The 17539-nt window shown below is 45.0% G+C and overlaps 1 protein-coding gene across 1 annotated transcript in view; it reads right to left on the bottom strand.

Annotated features, from left to right (window-relative positions):
• Positions 1 to 17539, bottom strand: part of RYR3 (ryanodine receptor 3) — a 502250-nt gene that overhangs the window by 3466 nt on the left and 481245 nt on the right. The window contains exons 90-100 of the mRNA XM_082736877.1: positions 17305 to 17476; positions 16217 to 16303; positions 14778 to 14978; positions 11736 to 11866; positions 7303 to 7345; positions 6705 to 6832; positions 6226 to 6286; positions 5772 to 5918; positions 2066 to 2200; positions 880 to 1036; positions 384 to 448 (exon numbers count right to left, since the gene is read on the bottom strand). Coding sequence (XP_082593003.1) covers positions 384 to 448; positions 880 to 1036; positions 2066 to 2200; positions 5772 to 5918; positions 6226 to 6286; positions 6705 to 6832; positions 7303 to 7345; positions 11736 to 11866; positions 14778 to 14978; positions 16217 to 16303; positions 17305 to 17476 — 1327 coding nt within the window. The remainder of the gene's footprint in view (positions 1 to 383; positions 449 to 879; positions 1037 to 2065; positions 2201 to 5771; positions 5919 to 6225; positions 6287 to 6704; positions 6833 to 7302; positions 7346 to 11735; positions 11867 to 14777; positions 14979 to 16216; positions 16304 to 17304; positions 17477 to 17539) is intronic.

Here is a 17539-nt window from a genome sequence, read left to right as displayed (position 1 = left end):
AGAAGCAGTAAAGGCATTAGTACACATGACATTAATGGCAGGAGGGAAAGGGCTACTGATCTCTGAATGGACAGATGGAAAATATGTCTCTCTCTCATGCTTTTGGCTATTAATCCTCTCCACAGTGTCCCATCGTCAACTCCTAGCTAGCAGAGCACGGTGGAGGCGTCAGGGTGGCAGGCGGGGAAGCAGAGAGGTGCAGGGCAGGGAGGGTGAGGCAGAAGCAGAGCCCGGAGCTGGCAGACAGGCACAGAGGACAGGCACGGCAAGCAAACTTTGTCGGTCATTTGCCTAAGACTGGCCCTACATAATAGCAGACCCGATTACTTAAACCCATTTTCCGTAAGATACAGAAATAAGCATTGGAGCAAATGAAACATTACCTCCATATCTTCTCGCACTTGTTCCTGCTGGTCTCTTAGCTCTCCAAAAGCATCAATAATAAGACCTGGTATTTTAAATACAAAGACAGATAAAGGGTTTAAAGTAATCTGTTCAGGGGCTTGGGGTAGAGGTTCACTGGTAGAAGCTACGTTTGTTTTGTAAACAAAACAAAACAAAACAAAAAACCCCTAAAAAAACCTAGGAAGCAGAGTGGGAAGGAGATAACCAGTTCAGAGTGGGGGATAAAAGGAGGTGAGGGGTGGTCCTCCATTCCAATTCTTAGGGTTCTTGTGTCAGTGTCTGGATATATCTCTGGCTTTATGCCTAGACACGTGCATACATAGTAGATGCTCAAATTGTTAACTAGTAAGTGAATGTATAAACCTCTCTATGTAATGTCATAGATCGAGAAAGATAGTTCTTTATCTTTCTCTATGACATTATATAGAGGTAGGTACAAGGCCCAGTCATACTTAACCTAACTGGCCACCCTACCTTGAATGATGGCCAGCAAGATGACAATGACGAAGAAGAAGAAGGTAATGTCAAAGACAATGCGGTACATCTCATAAGGGTCACCAGCAGGGTCTTCAATTTCGTCGCCAATGCCCCCTCCAGCTCTCACTCCCACATACATGTGGAACAGGTAACACTAGAGAAGAAAAATAATGGCAGTTCAGGTCAAAATCACAGAATTTTGTGTTGAGCACGAGGGTTGTTAGCTCTTTCACACAGCCGGGTCCCAGCATGACGGCGCTCCCCGGTGATGTCCGTCCTTGCGCTGCTAGCTGCTGGCCTCGATGCCCACTGGTCAGCATGGGATCTCGGAATGTGGCAAGACTTGTTACATTTAGTCTTTAAAAGATATTCTTCGCTCATTAAAAAAGAGAATTCCGGTAGGGCATGTATAAGTTAAACCAACTCTGGGCCCAGAGGCACATGCGTTCACCAGACAGTAGTTTGCCTTACTGAAAGTGTCACCTCTGGGAAAGGCCTCCTCTACTTCTGCATCCTCTATGCACCCGGGAGGACAGGGATTCCTGCCGTGTCCATGAGGAGACTTTCTCGTCTGGGGCTACCAGTGAGAACCAGTGCAGGCAGCCAGGAGCTGGCTCCCAGAGCAGTGCGCCATCCTACTCAGAGGGGCATCCTACTTGGAGGGCCGAGGTGCAAAGGGAAAGGCAGTGATCGTGGAAAGCCAGGGGTAGTGTGGAATGCATGCTGGTCGCACTGGTGCTCTCTCTCTGCCAGCTCACCTGGAGCTCTGCCCTTTTTGCCCATGAGCGAGCAGCTGGCTAGACAGCAAGACCTCCTCCCCTCCCTGCCAGCCTGCTGCTCTGATGTATTTTTCAGATGATAGTAGTTCTTCTGAAAGAACCCCATCAGGCCTGTTGGAATAAACTGAGCACCAGGTTCTTGGGAATAGATCTCTCTCAGATCTCAGAGAACCCAAGTTGGACTTCCAAGAAATTTAGCTTCAGGTCCATTCGCGTTCAGATAAAGGTAATTGGCATCTTTAACACAAGGACAGACGGACGAGAACAGCCCTCCCCCCACCCCTGCAGTGTGGTCTTTCCACCTGGGCTTCTGCAACCTGGCTCCTTCCCTCTCTCGGGGACACTTCCCCCTTTTGGAGGAGATCTGTATTCTGCTCTAATCTCTGTTGGTGATTGGCTCTCACCGTCATCATGTCATCACACTTCATATCGGGCTCATCGTCATCTTCACTTTTGTTGTAGAACTTGCGGAAGAAGTTGAAGGCCACCACGGTGTAAAGGTAAACCACCACGGCCAGGAGACCGACAGTCAGAACCAGCTGGGGGCAGGAGGGAGACAGGAGAAAGGAGGTGGGTCTTCTCCAGTCTCAGGAGACTCCAAGGCAACAAGAAAAGTGAGGTGGAAAGGGGACACAGGAGGGAGTGGCAGCGAAGGCTGTCCTACTGCAGGTGGACAAAACGGGCTCTGGGGAGAAGACTAATTGTGGACTAAATTCTATCTCCCCCATATTCATAAGCTCTAGCATCTCAGAATGTGACTAGATTTGGAGATCGGGCCTTTAAGGAGGTAAATTGGAATGATGGCTTTAGAATGGGCCCTGCTCTGGTCTACCTGGAGTTCTTCCAAGAGGAGATTAGGACACAAAGAGACGCCGGGAGCTGCAGGCACTGAGGGAAGATCAAGTGAAAAAGCAAGAGGGTGGCCAGGTCTAAACCAAGAAGCGAGGCCTCTGAAGGAAACCAGGTCTACCTCCACCCTGATCTTAGACTCCCAGCCTCCAGAGCTGAGAGGAAATAAATGTCTGTTGTTTATACCACCAGCCTGGTATTCTGTGACAGCAGCCCTAGCAGACACATGCCAGGGGCCTGGGCTGGGCCTCAGCAATGTACGGAGGGATTTAAGGACTGAGCAGTGACAGAGCTAGGAGGAGAGTGCCCTTGCTTTTCTGCAGAGATGGCCACAGTGGAGGCTTCACAATATGGCTTCCACTCTAACGCTGCTTCTAAAGAAAGTTTCTTTGGACTGGTGGGTGTCCCTACATTACATGTTTTCATAAATAACCATGAATGGATAATTGTCATAGCTTTGAAACTGCCATAAGAATTATTTATGATGGTTCAGTGAAGTGACATTTTTCATAATCAAGAAATCTACCTAGAACCTTTGCAGGGGTCATAGGGCAAGCTTGTTTCTTGGCTGGAGGAAGTACTCTAAATAGCATGATGTGGGATCTGCTCAATGGCCTATTGGAGGAATTGGGGCTGAGCTGGAGAGGTGGAGATCGCAGTCATTACGGAGATAAGAGCTTTGCTCTCGAGTTTTGAGTTGCTACACAAAAGGGGTAGGCATGAGTACTGAGATAAATACCAGAAGAAAAATATTCAAAGGCTTCTTTGATGAATAATAACTTACCAAACCTCAGACAGCGGACCTCAGAGAATGCAGTTGGTTTTAGAAACCAAGAACCTGGGCTTTGCACCAAGGAAGAAATGGGCTAGTTCTGTCACTTAGCGGCTGTGTGGTTTTGGGTGAGACACTTAGCCTCTCTGAGCTTCAGTTCTCTTATCTGTCAAGTGAGCATAACGTCTACCTTACAAAGTAAGTTGTGCCTGTCACAGTACCTGGCCCATGGCAAAAACTGGGCACAGTTTCTAGTCTTGTTTTGTTTTTCACAATCTTGCCAGAGTTTATTTAGCAAGCCCATATAAGAAATTCATTGTTTAAGCTTTCCATTTAAGGTACAGTTTTGTGTAATGCCATTAAGCCAAATCAATAAAAACTGAAGTTTCAATATCTGAGTAAAGGGAAAGGAAATAATTCTAAAAGACTGAACTGTAGAACTGGTGTTCCACAGATCACACTTTGGGAAACACTGCCTTTATAGGATCAAAGTTCCCAAGACACACATGTAAAAATACACAACGGCCTTTCTCCCAGGAACCTGTAAGGAAGCATTTAACACTCTAGGCAAACATCTAGATCACGGGTTCTGTTATTACCTCCCTAGACTTGAGCGGCTTGTATGTGGCAGCAAATCTCTATTTCCGGCTTTTCTCCATTCTTTTTATCATCAACCAAACAAGAAACAGTGACTATGGCTACTACCAGAAACCTAGAGGAAATAAACCACCCTAACGCCTGATGATCCAGAACCTTTTATCTTTTAGAAATTCTAGTACAGTGGACAATGTTATGTTAGTTCCAGGTGCTCAACGTGGTGATTCAGCATCTCTGTACGTTACACTGTGCTCAGCAGAGGTGCGGTTCCTGTCTGTCACCACACACAACGCTACCACAGTACCAAGGACTATCTTCCCTGCACTGAGCCTTGTATTACCACGGCTTATTCATGCCCTCACTGGCAGCCTGTGCCTCCCACTCCCTTCCCCCATTCTGCCCAATCCATCAACCCCCTTCCCTCTGGCAACCATCGGTTCCCTGTATTTACAGATCTGATTCTGACACATTTCATTTTAGAACAATTACAGGTCAATTTTGACTTTTTTTCTAGTTGGAATCCCTATTTTTTTTAAGGTGTACAAAGTAATGATTTAATATATGTATACATTGTCAAATGGTGCCACAATCAAGGCAATTAACATATCTGTCACCTTACACAGTTACTGGGCGGGGGGTGCTGCTGTGAGAACACCAGATCTACTGTCTTAGCAAATTTCAAGTACACGAAACAGTATTTTTAACTACAAGTACCCTGCTTTACATTAGATCCCCAGAATTTATTCATCTCATAGCTAAAAGTTTGTATTCTCTGACTGACGTGCCCCCATTCCTCTATCCCCTGGCAACCACCATTTTACTCTTTGATTCTAGTTCAATTTCTCTAGATTCCACATATAAGTGAGATCATACAATATTTGTATTTCTCTGTCTAGCCTATCTCCCTTAACATTAATGGTTCCTCTATGTTGCTGTGAATCCCAGGATTTCCATTTTTTATGGCTAATTAATATTCCATTGTATGTGCATATGACATTTTCTTCCATTCATCCATTGATGGACACTTAGGTTTTTTCCATATCTTGACTATTATGAATAATGCTTCACTGAACATGGGAATGCAGGTATCTCTTTGATATAGTGATCTCATTGGCTTTGGACATATACACATAAATGGGACTGCTAGATCATGTGGCAGTCCTAGATTTAATTTTTAGAGGAACCTCCATACGGTTTTCCATAATGGCTGTACAAAGCTGGGCCCATATTAACTTCTTTATTTTCCCCCTCTCCTACAAGAAGGTTTACAGATGGGAGGGAACTCATGTATTATTTACGAAGTTGCGCTTAATGAGGAATGAAATGCTAAGGAGTTTGAATTTGTTGACCAAAGGAGCCATCAGAGGATTTTAACCAAGGGATTGCCCCTGACAACACTGCAGAAAGCAGACTGGATATTGATGAGGCTGGACAGAGCCATGTCTACGTAGACAGATAGAGGTACAGATGTGTGTGTGTGTGTCTAAGTGACTGCTTCTTAATCAGAACCATGCATCAGAGCACCCGAGGGGCTTCCAAATTGCATAGCCTGCTTACCAACCCCCAGGGAATGTATCAGATTCATGGAAGAAAGAGTAAACCAGAAAAAGTCTCCAGAGCAATTCTGATATGTCCATCACCTCCTTCCCTCCCCCTTCCTCCCGGCTGATCTAAGTGCTGAGGGTTTCTACACCAAGGTCTTACATCTCTTCAGTGATGGCTGTAGTTCTGCTGTAACAATCTACTAGTTCACGTGTTTGGTCAAGAAGCGTGGACCACACACCATGACACACACCTTCCTGGCATACACCAGTGTACCACCTGCTGTTGACTTCCTTTCCCCCGACCCACATCTAGGCTTCTCCTGTTCTTCCCAGTATAGACCCCAGTACCTGCTTGCCATTGTGAGTTACAGATGACAGAATAGTCCTCAGTGTCTTGAAGCCCATCGCGATGTCCAGCAGATGAGCAGCAAAGAAGAAGTTGTTGTAGTGGCCCAGGACTGACATGGTGGTATACCAGGCCAGGTAGAGAAAGGACTGTGCAGAAAGGACCGAGAGGCAATTGAGCAACCTTTCAAGCATTTGTGACTCCTGATGGGCCCATGAAACCATTTTTGTTCCTAGATACTGAAAGGCTGAGGGGCTGTGACTGGCCGGAGAACTGCCCAGGGAAAGCCCACCTGCCTTCCACACTACTGTTCCCCCAGCACGGGGAAGGGCATCCACCTTTGACAAGCAAGTGCTGAGTCTTCTTGGCACCCACCCTAGTGTGTGGCCCTACAGCAACCCGTGACACCCCTGACCCCACGGCGCAGGATCTGGTTTTTCCGGGAGCCGTACTCACGTTGTCGGTAAAAACAACTCCCAGCTTCCAGACGTGGTACTTCATGTCGATGGAACTCAGCCTGAAGGGGAACAAAAGCCTTTTGAAACTTATAAATGTCAGACTTTAGTTAAGTGTTTAATAAGGGGAAAAATTAAGTTTTTTTCTCTTGGGTTTAATAATCTAAACACAGCTCTGAGCTTTATCAGGTTGTATGTGGGGTTCCCCAGGAGACCGAGAAGGGCTGAATCATGCATCTTGAAATTTTAATTAGTCTTTCTCTTTCAGCTCGAACAGGCATAAAAGCTGGGAGGTCTTTAAGGTTTTTGAGGCCGCATTCTCCCAGGATGTCAGAACCTAGAAAAAAACACCTAAGCCAGAGAAGAGCCTGAGCACCCACGGGCGTGCTGTAGTCCCTCCCTCTGGCACTCAGAGGAGAACTGGAAAAACAAAGGATCCCCTTGGGCCAGACTTGGAATTTGAACTCCTAAGCTCTGTACCATGACACCAGAGAGGCCGCCTCTGCTTTGCTCTCTTCCACTGGGCTGAAATCCAGGGCATTTTTGTCCAAACCCAGGAGTTCCGCAATGCGTTCTGCTCCATAGAGGTCGCCGTACTTGTTGATCACCTGGAGAAAGAGGGCGACAGGGCAGCCCGGGCTGCACATCACCGGGCCGTCGCCAGCCCCGAGGCTTCAGAGCTTCCCCATGCTCCGGGCTCGTTCAGGGGTTGATGAAGACAGGACTCAAAATACAACAGGAAAATGAGGAGGAAAAAAATAACCCCAGGAGAAAACAGGAATGAAAGAGACCAAGTGAAAACCACTCTTCAAGCTGAGATCTATTTGGAGGGGAGAAGAAAACTAGTACACAGAAAGTAGTGATTGTGTTAAGCAGTTTAGGGCAGGGAGTATAAGAACGGAGCCAAAACCTACATATGTTCATACAAAAAAACCTTCTGTGACTTACTCTGTTCAAGATACCATCCTAAAAGCAACAGCAAATTTATTCATGTTTGTGTATGTAGAACTTAAAAAAAAAAATCTCCCATTTCTTTGGTGGTCATGGAAACCAGCCCCCACCAACGGACAAGGCATACCTTTCTCTTAACAAACTTGTCCCAGTAGTTATTAGGAAAAGATCTGAAAAAGAAAATGAAAAGGGAAGGTTCTTAACATCAAGGCAAACATCAAGGAGCTGTGAGATCTGTGTCTGGATCTAGGATCTCCTTGGGTTTTGTCCTGCTCGTTCAAGAATTCAGACTAATTGAAGCTCAGAGTCACCACAGTTCTAATTGATCTATGGTTTTGCTTCTTTGTATTAACTTCTGAAACACCTGGAGAACCACTCTGCATTTTCTGCCTCAGAAATATGATAAAGAGCCAGGATTTGTGATGGCAGACTAGACAGAAGCAAGGAGATGTTTCTTGATCCCAGTATAACTAGAAACAAAACCCTATAGGGAAACACATGCATTCGGGCTTCATTCATGGAGTACTTCACTTTACGTTGGTCCCTGGGGTAGGTGATAGGGATACAGTGGTGGTAAGTGCAGACAAGGTTCCTAACTTGATGTTTCTGGTATGGGAATCCCTTTAGTTCATGTATGTGTGGTTTTTCTTAACCACAGTGCTCTTCCATTCTGTTCTCCATCTCCATATAACCCCTGTGGGGTCTGCTTTTCTCAGGGAATTAGATCCCTTTATCTTTCGGAGGTAGTTCCCTTTACCATACCATCCCTAACTCCCCAGAGGAATGTCTTTCTTCAGCCTAGTAACTTATACCAGCTCACTGCAAAGGGCTTGTAATTGTTAAAGTCCAGGAGGAACTGTCACGTTCAGGTATGTTGGCAAAAACCATTTAAGATATTTTTTCCCTGGGGCACCTGGGTGGCTCAGTCAGGTAAGCACCTGACTCTTGATTTCAGATCAGGTCATGATCTCAGGGTCATGACATGGAGGCCCAAATGGAGCTCTCTGCTCAGCGGGGAGCCTGCTTGGGATTCTCTCTCTCCCTCTGCCGCTCCCCACCTTGCATGCTTCCTTCCTTCCTTTCTTTTCTTTTTTCTTTTTTTTTTTTTAAGATTTTATTTATTTATTTGACTGACAGAGATCATAAGTAGGCAGAGAGGCAGGCAGAGAGAGATGGGGGGAAGCAGGCTCCCTGCTGAGCAGAGAGCCCGATGCGGGTCTTGATCCCAGGACCCTGAGATCATGACCTGAGCGAAAGGCAGAGGCATTAGCCCACTGAGCCACCCAGGTGTCCCAACTTCCTTTCTAATTAAAAAAAATTTTTTTTCTCTGTTCCACAATGATTGATCTTCCCCGGGAGAGATCCTTATGAGTCCAGACTGTAGCCAAGGAACCTCTGGCCATTGATGCATGCATTTTTAGTTCTGTTTTCCTTAAATTGAGTCCATTCTTCCTGATTCTGAAACACAGTAGTCTCCTGTTCTATAAAGACCACCCAAGATGGTGATAAGGAAGTGAGAACCTCCCTCTGCTCATGGACCCCTCAGAAGAATAACCGTCAGCAAATGTCACTCCCCTCCTCCCCACCAACACTCTGACAATCTTTAAAAAAATTTTCTTGTAGGGACGGGGGAGGGGGTAAGCTAAAGCAATTTCTTTGTTTCAAACATCCAAATGTCACTTCAAAGCAAAAACAAGTGCTGAGTTTACAGAGTAAAATGGTAATAGATTTTATCTCCGGAGGCATGGAAAGGATTGTTTTGATTTTCTTCTTTGTACATTTTTCTACTTGATTTTTTTCATGTATTACAGTTAGAACCTAAAATAAACAAAGCAAATAATAATAAAAAAAAATTCCAGGCTTCCTCTGTCCTCACTAAAATCTCCTTTTTCTTAAATCCCTTATACAAATGATCTATAATGTACAACTCAGCTTTGGTTACATTTTGTCCTAAGTGGACAGTTCCATAAGTGATGCCACAGGGCCACTTACTGAAGGTTCCAGGAAAGACCATTTCACAGGCATGATCTCACCTTGGTCTGAATATTCTTGTCCCCTGACTAGGTATGTAAGTTCCTTGAAGGTAGAAAACATAATTTTACTTGATAATAATCCTTAAAGTGTGAGGTAGACAACAGAACCTCCAGAATGGAAATGTATCAATAAGCAATACTTCTATATATCTAAGCTCAACCTCTTTAAAAATGAAGGAGAGGCACAGTGAGATGCTATTACACACCCACCAAATTAGAACAATTATCTGAGTATTCTAACAAGTGTGGCAAAGAGGCAAAGGAGCAGGAACTCTCACAGAGGGATGGCTGGAATGTAAATCAAGACAAACATTTGTATCTCCTACTATTAAACAAATTCTTTTCCTGGTCTCTATTCTAGAGAAACTCTTTTACTGGAGCCTTAGGTATAAAAGTGTTCATTGCCCCACTGTTTCTAAGAGCCAGAAAGTAGAAACAGTTGAGATATCCATTGTCAGGAAAATGAATAAATACAGGACATATATATGATAAATACTCATATAATGAAAAATGCCACAGTTTTGAGAATGACCAAACTATGGCCATACACATCAACATGGGTGAGTTCCCAGATGCAGTGTTGAACAAAAGTAATGCATATAGGGTAATTCCATTTACACAAAGTTCAAAAACAGTCAAAGTGAAAGAACGCTTCAAGGGACACATACCTAAGCGGTAAACTACATACTAAAGGAAAAGAATGAATATCACTAAAGCCAGGAGAGTAGTTAAGTGGGGGTTTGGGAGGTTATGATCAGCGAGAGATCAGGGAGAACGTTTGGGACTTGGAAACTATGAGCAAGGTTCCGTTTTTAAAACTTAGTAGTTCATTATTGTACTTTAAGATATATATTTTATATTTTCTTAATATGTGTATTTAACAAAAAGAAAAGACAGCTCTTTTTGATACGTAGTTAGCTATAAAAAGTAGGTTACTGGGAAGGACTACATGTGCTATGATGCCATTATTGTGGGAAAAAAAGATCCATCTATGTAAAAATTTTAAAACCTATTTATGCATTTCTCTATTCATAGACATTTAAACCACTTCAAATAAAAAAATCGCAAATATCCTTGTTGGAATGTTTTAGTGTATTTATCTCATTAACTCCTTAGATACTTATATTTCTAGATACTAAACTACCTTTTTACTGGGACTTCTAGGCCATATCACCTGTATCACATATATAAGCATTACTCATGATTGCAGAAAGCTGATCAAAGAATCACATTACTTAATAGTATCCAAAATTTCTGTGATATGATGACCAAGTATCAGAAACCCTGCTTAGCAGTTTTCCTTATTTGAGGGGACTGGTGAGGACCTGCAGCGGCAGACAGGCTTTTGATCTGCAAGCTCACCGCCCCACCCTGCCATCTTCCTGTTCTAGAGACTATTTTATTTTATTTTATTTTATTTTATTTTATTTTATTTTATTTTATTTTTAGAGACTATTTTAAAGAGCTCCATTGTGATTTTATAGAGCTGCCTCCCTCCTGACCTGCCTGCCTATCTCTGGATCAGGAGCAATTTTCTTCCCCCAGGGGTCAGGGTGGTTGTTTGCTGACATGCACAGTTTAATTGGCGCAGCTAAGAGTTTCAACATAGTCACCTCTGTTTACGTATCTAGCCCTGTATCTCTTCCCTTTCAGCACACTGATCTACCTCGAAACTCTCACTCTCCCAGGTGTGAACACACAAGTGCTCCCTTTGCTAATGATGATGGCCAATTTTTTAACAGGTAGACAAAGGGAATGACAAACAGCCGGGTGCCTACCACGTACCAGGCACCGTACCAGGCATGTAACATACATTCATTGGTCCTCCCAGACTTCAGGAGGTGGTGTTCTCACGCCTCTATTAATGAGAAGGAACTCAAGGTTCAGTAGGCTTCATTACCTTGCCCCTTTCACAGACAACTAAGTGACAGAGCTGACCTCTATCTGGGGGATGAGTGCTCTTTCCCACCACAGTACTAATTACAACAAAGCAGGCTTCGTGCCGGAGGTAGTAGCATCCCTCCCCACCCCGCCCCACTCCGATGGCCCTATTTTAAGTGCCCAAGGGACTGCCTACCAAGTGATAATGGCAGGAGTTCTATTACCAACCAGGCCACTTGTCTGAGAAGACTTCAGTGGTGGTGCTGTCCTCGAACTGCTGTGCCATATGGGAGCTCTGGGAGAAGCCGAGCAGATGATCTCAGAACCCCCGGGCCAGGGAAATATTCTGTATGACTTGAACATGGAAAACTAAATCATACTGTCCTGGACCATCTGGTCTTAATTAAATATGCTCAGCACTCCCTGATCACATCCTCTGTCCCCCATTAAATGCATAGAGACATACACAAGGGTTTGAGGGGGAACAGGCTATTTTACTAGGAAGGCAGTGGAGAAAATAAGTCCTAGACCCCCCCCAAATAAAAACTTTCTATTAATCAGTCTCCAAGGCTGGTTAAGAACATGTCATTCTATTTACAGTACAGAGCCTTTTCCTTTTCAGGCTGAAGGGGAGGGAGAAACTTACGGTGTGTTGATTACCAGGCGGTCCCACTGCCCCTTGATGTCATCTTCAGATGGCTGTTCAGTGATATATAGGCCATCAAACTCCAGCTTCCTGGCGATTTCTTTTTCCCTTTTGAATACCACCAGAGGGACCTAAGAGTGGGAAGACACTGGTTACTAGAGAAGGCTTTCAGATGACAGCACCCTCTCCTAAGAATTCCCCACAAATTAGCCTTTCCAACTTCAGGGTGGTAATCTCTCTTTCTCTTACCTTCTCTCTCTTAAGTTTATATTTTTTAGTTAGTAATCTCTATGCCCAACCTGGGGCTTGAACTCATGATGCTGAGATCAGGAGCCACATGCTCCTCTGACAGAGCCAGCCAGGTGCACCTGAGGCAGTAATTTCTTCGCAGTGGGATTCTTTGGGTGCCTTGCTGTAGATCTAAAGTCAAATAAATCTCTTCTCACTCCTTTGGCTAATATGCCTCCCTCTCCAAAAAGCTGTTTCATTTGGGCCACCCTTCAATGTTTGTATTAAATAGCTGATAGTAATGCAAACCAGACTCCTTGACCCATCCTGGGGAGAAGGCCATATTTAGACCAGTCCCCAGGCCAAATGAGTTAGGTCCCCTAGGATTCCTAGACTGGAGTTGAACCAAGATTTAGAAAGAAAATGAACTGTTCTAGAGTTGATTGGTCAGCCACAGAAATACCATGGCATATTCCAGCCCCCTTCAGTGGCTATGGTCATATTCATGTCATGGTACTGATGTTTGGTTGATGAAACATGGTTTGCTAGATAGGAGGAGAGGATTCACTGGGCTCTGTACGCTCTTTCGGTATTGAAGTCTTCTTCCTGAGAGCAGCACATTTACTGGTTCCTGACTATCACTCCCCATTCATTCTCTTCCAGTTGTCACTGTCATTTTAGCCTAGAGATGGTGGCATGGTTCTGATGACCTAACACTAAAAAGTTACACAGAGAAGAAGGGGAAAGTAATCTCCTTGCTCCAACCATCACCAAACACACATGCTTCAAACAAGGGACAAAGTTAGTGAGGTCAGAGGAGACTACTGAAATCCCAGGAAGTGAGTAGCCAGCACTCCTCTAGCCTGGAGAGCTCAATGGCAGACAGAGCCGGGGCCAGTCACGCGGCCGGAAATCCACTGGGTACATGGCAACATCCCTCAGGGTTGGGTCTCCAGTTTCTTCCAGTAACTCTTTCTCAAAGCTCATGATATCCATATGCCCCACACGATTTCTTAATTTCCAAGGAAAAAAGGACAAAATCTAGATAGTCATTTGTGAAGTTACTTCTTGCCCTTTTTTCTTTAAAATGACAAACACCACCAAGAAGATAAAAGACTAATGACAGGAAGATGGCAAAGGCTAATAATAGGCATTTGCACACTGTGAGGAATCAATGATTGCTACTCACTAATGGATGATGTAGGAGGGAAAGCAAAGGTAAAGCCACTCTGACTAAGGTCTGCTGTATTCAGAGAAGATTCTGAATAATAATAATAGTAATAATACTACCAAGGACTGGAGCAGTACTCATCTCTGGGATTCGAAGCATTCCCCCTTCAATATTCTAAGGGTTTATACACTCTTGTAAGGAGGACCTCCATATCTTTTTTCCCAAGGCAGTGTTTACCTTCTGTTTTCTCTAGATAGCCAGTGTATCTGTACTGAAGCCAACAAGCCAATAAGCCAACAAGTCCAGGATGCCAGACTAAGGAAAACCACCAACATGATCTCGTGGTTACTATGTTTGGGGTTCTGAGTCCCATTACACACAGTAATTCATTTAACACTTCCAGCAACTTTTAGGAGTTGGTGTTATGATTATAACACTCACTTTTACAGATGAGGAATCAGAGGAATGGGGAAGTTAGTGGCAGAGCTGGGAGTCCCACCCAGGCAGCTTTGCTCTGGACTCTGTGCTTTCATCATTACAAAGGAGTCCTTAGCATAGGTCAGGGCAAGTGGTCTCCCCAGTGGGGTAGCTAGACTTCCCGCAGGATACTCTAGTTCACCGGGGGAAGTGACGGCCACAAGGATAGGAATACATGTTGTGGACTCTTCCCAGGGAGAAGATGGCACGATGTATGGCCAAGGAGACTTCCAATCGAGAGAAGAAAAAAAACGTAATGAGAAAAAAGATGTGGTCTAGTAGCAGTAGAACTGGACTTAGAACACCAAAAATAGAATAGAGGGCTTCATATGAATATATGAAGATTCCTAAAACTGAAGTAGTTTGTGAAGACGGCCCCAGTGAACTAAGTCTCCTAATATTCATGCCCTTGTGGGCCGCCCCCCTCCACGCCTCCTTTGCAGCAACGAGTCTGGGCTGCCCCTGTGACTCAGAGATGCCGAGTCTTCACAGAGAACCCTGGCTGAGCCCAGCCTTCCAGCTGTTTGTTCCCTTGCCAACATTCCAGGCACGAGAGCGTGCCGTCCTGGACCGTCCAGCCCAGCTGAACTGACAGATGGTGGCTGACACGGCTGCCTTCACGCAGAGCGGAGGGACTGCTCAGATGTGCCCAGTCAAGCCAGAGAATGAAAATGATTGTCGTTTTAAGCTGCTAAGTTTTGGGGGGGGGGGGCAATCTGTTACAGAGCACTAGGTAACTGAAATGGTAATTCATCAGTAAGTTTTCATCTGCTATCTTGAGTAGTTGAAACCTAACACACTTCAAAAGGTGAAAAGCATTTCTGTAAAAATTCTAACTGAAGTTCACAGATCAGAAGCAGCTCTCATTACTAGCTCCACGTGTGACTTAGCCTGGTGATTCTAGTCCCACGAAACTCAATAGGAAGTCCCTGAAAAGGGACTCCCAGAGCAAGGCTTCTCAAATGGGTGTGAACACAGATCCCCCAGGAGGCATGCTGAGTTGCAGATTCTAAAAGTCTCCAGGTGTGGCCAGGGTTTGCAGTTCTCAGCCACTCCATGAGCCCCAGCCCACCAGCACAGTCCTGGAGAACAAAGGCCTGGCTGCGTTTGAAATGATGTGTCTTCCCCAAGGAGTCTGGCTAGATTCAGAGTGGCCTATGACTCACCTTCAGGCAGTAATAGCCCACCACACAGACCAAAGAGATGACGGTGTGGATAATGGCCAAGGCCCGCAATGCAGGTGCCATGTACCCAGTGCTCTCCTGCAGGACAAAGAACACCATTGCTTCTTCTTCTTCCTCATCGGTAAAGGAATTCCACAGATTTGCAACGTCTTCTGTCTCTTCTTCTACAGGTTCCTCGGTGACCTGGCCCAAGATACACATTCTCTTATCAACATCAGAGAGGGCCTCTGCCACTGGCTCTCCCCCATCGTTTAGCATGCTAGCACCTGCTGCACAGACTAGGGACGCAGCATTACCTGCTGAGAGAATGAGCTTTAATGGAACTTCTTCCTAGGAATCTCCAGTATTTCTCTTAACTACGAACAAAATTTTTAAGAGACAAAGACGATCTTTCCAAAAAAAGGAAAAAAAATTCAAAGTAAGGAATGCTGTACTACCTATGCTAGGATCCCTAGACCATGGGAGGTAATTTCTGAAATACCATGGCCTGGGGAGGAGGCTGAGACACCAACACACATGCACACACACACACACACACTTGACATCTTCCAATCTTTTTTAGACACCTTTGACATTCGTGGCTTCATCGGCCATCCAGACACAGGTGATACCCAGATTTATGCCTATGAGGCTCTCCCCCTGTGAGGCTCTTGCCCTGTGGTTCCACCTCCCATGGGCTCTCTGTGCCTGGATCACTGTTTGCGATCCCTTCAACCTCAGTAAGGGGAAAGCCAAGTCCTGTGGACTTCTAGTTCTCCTCTCCAGGCAACAGAACGCCATTACTGTTCAACCTAGGGGAAGGCTGGTGTATGTAAAAGTTGGCTTTAAAAAAGTTAGATTGATGGTTTTAGATAGAAAGGGAGAGAAGGAAAAGTTAGAACAGCCAGTTAAAGACAATGTCAAGAATCCAGGACCTATCATTCATTAATTCATTCCACTGACATTTATTATGTGCCTATGGTCTACAAGACCCATTTACCAATGTTCAAAATCTTTATTTATCCTGATTAGTTCCTCTTTTCTCATATCCAAAAACCATTTGTGGTTGATTCTTCCCTCATAATGGTTCTAACCTATAGGCCAATGATAATGGCTTTCTGTTACCTTATCCTTTACTCATTTTGAGATACATCACATTGTAGGGTCCAGTACATATGAAGTACCCAATACACATTTGGAGAGTTTATGACATAATGACTAGGATAAGCCTGAACTCTGGAAACAGTGCTGGAACTGGATTCCCAGGCAAGTGGTGTCGCCATTCTCTGTGCTGCTAAAAACCATATCCCTTTAGAAGCCAGTGTCTTAGAAATTTCCTTAGATATTAGCATTTTTCTTCTAATTAAGAGCACACATTCTATTAGGATTTAACAAAAAAGAATACCATCTATTTAGCAAATCATCCCTGAATGTGGTATCACCTTATAAAAGAGTAGGATGAAGTTGATCGCGAAGGCTACGAACAGAGCGAGGAACCTCAGGTTGTAGAAATTCCTGGCCAGGTAATGCTGGAAAGGAAAGGACAGGCAGGAGTAGAAGAGTTTTGGAAGGGAAAGAGAACTTCCTTCCCTCAAACAGAAGACCTTGTCTGGTTAGAAATGTAGACAGAACAAGTCCTATTCATTGGTAACCCTGGACTTATGATGTATTTGGGGGAGGAACCAGGGACATTGATTAAAAAAAAAATTGCTGAGAATGATGGTCAAGGGAATCCTGCTCTGGGTTACCCCTCAGGGAACCAAATGTCTAAACATGCCACCCCAAAGAATTAAAATGCTGCTGTGAAGGTGTGTACGTGTGTGTGTGTGCGCATTCCATGCAGAAATTACGAGTATTCGAAGCCCACTGTAGGCCCAGCCAGGAGGTGGCCAGTCTGTGGCCTAGAGTCCTTGTCCGTTTGTAAGTCACAGAGCCTCTGCCTTTGTGTTCTCAAGGGGCAGTATTCCCACTGCCATCTTCCCCAGAAAATCCAGCCCTTGTGGACAGAAATGGTAGAAAGCTCTCAGGCTCTCTGTGGAGGGGGTGCTCCCCTTGGTGATGTCCTGGCCATCAGCAACTATCCCTCACTGGGCAATGTGTCAGAGAAAGGACATAACGAGCTATGCTGAGAGCTGACTACATGTGGAATAACTTTTGAGGAGTAATAGGAGAACCCAATATGACCATATTCTTTGTGCATCCCAGATGACCCAACTACTTCTGAACTTGGGACTACGATCCTCCATGTCTGCACATGACACAGGAAGAATCTTCTATAAGGAGGTATCTGCACCCTGCTGTGGATAGCACAGGGCATTCCAGGCTAGGTGGAGGGGGTGGGCTAGAGCACTTGGCTTTGCCTAAGTTACCCTCTTCTCCTTTTCCTCCCCCACACAAAGACAGATGGAGGAGAAGAGGAAGGAAGAGCAATGAGAAAGAGGAAGAAGCATTATGGACACGAACAATGAAATAGAATGCGGCCCCTCGGCTGAGGTCTGAGCCAGGAGCAGGGCAGGACGTGAGCGCTTACCAGTAACTTGGTCTGATAGATTTCCAGCCCTTTGAAGAAATTAGCCATGAAGGCTTCAGGCTTCTCTACTTTCTGGCCCCGCCGTCGCTTCTTCTTCTTTGTCACATCTGCCCACAGGGCCTCGGCCTGCTCTTCCTCTTTGGCCGTATCCTCCTTCTCCCCGTCTTCTAGGCTGCAGGAACGAGAGCCCCATCAGCACAGAAGGGCAGCGGGAGGCCTGGCCCAGAGAGGGGGA

The sequence above is a fragment of the Mustela nivalis genome, assembly GCF_964662115.1.
Source record: "Mustela nivalis genome assembly, chromosome: 6".
Classification (NCBI taxonomy): Eukaryota; Metazoa; Chordata; class Mammalia; order Carnivora; family Mustelidae; genus Mustela; species Mustela nivalis.
This window is presented reverse-complemented; position numbering and strand designations above follow the sequence as displayed.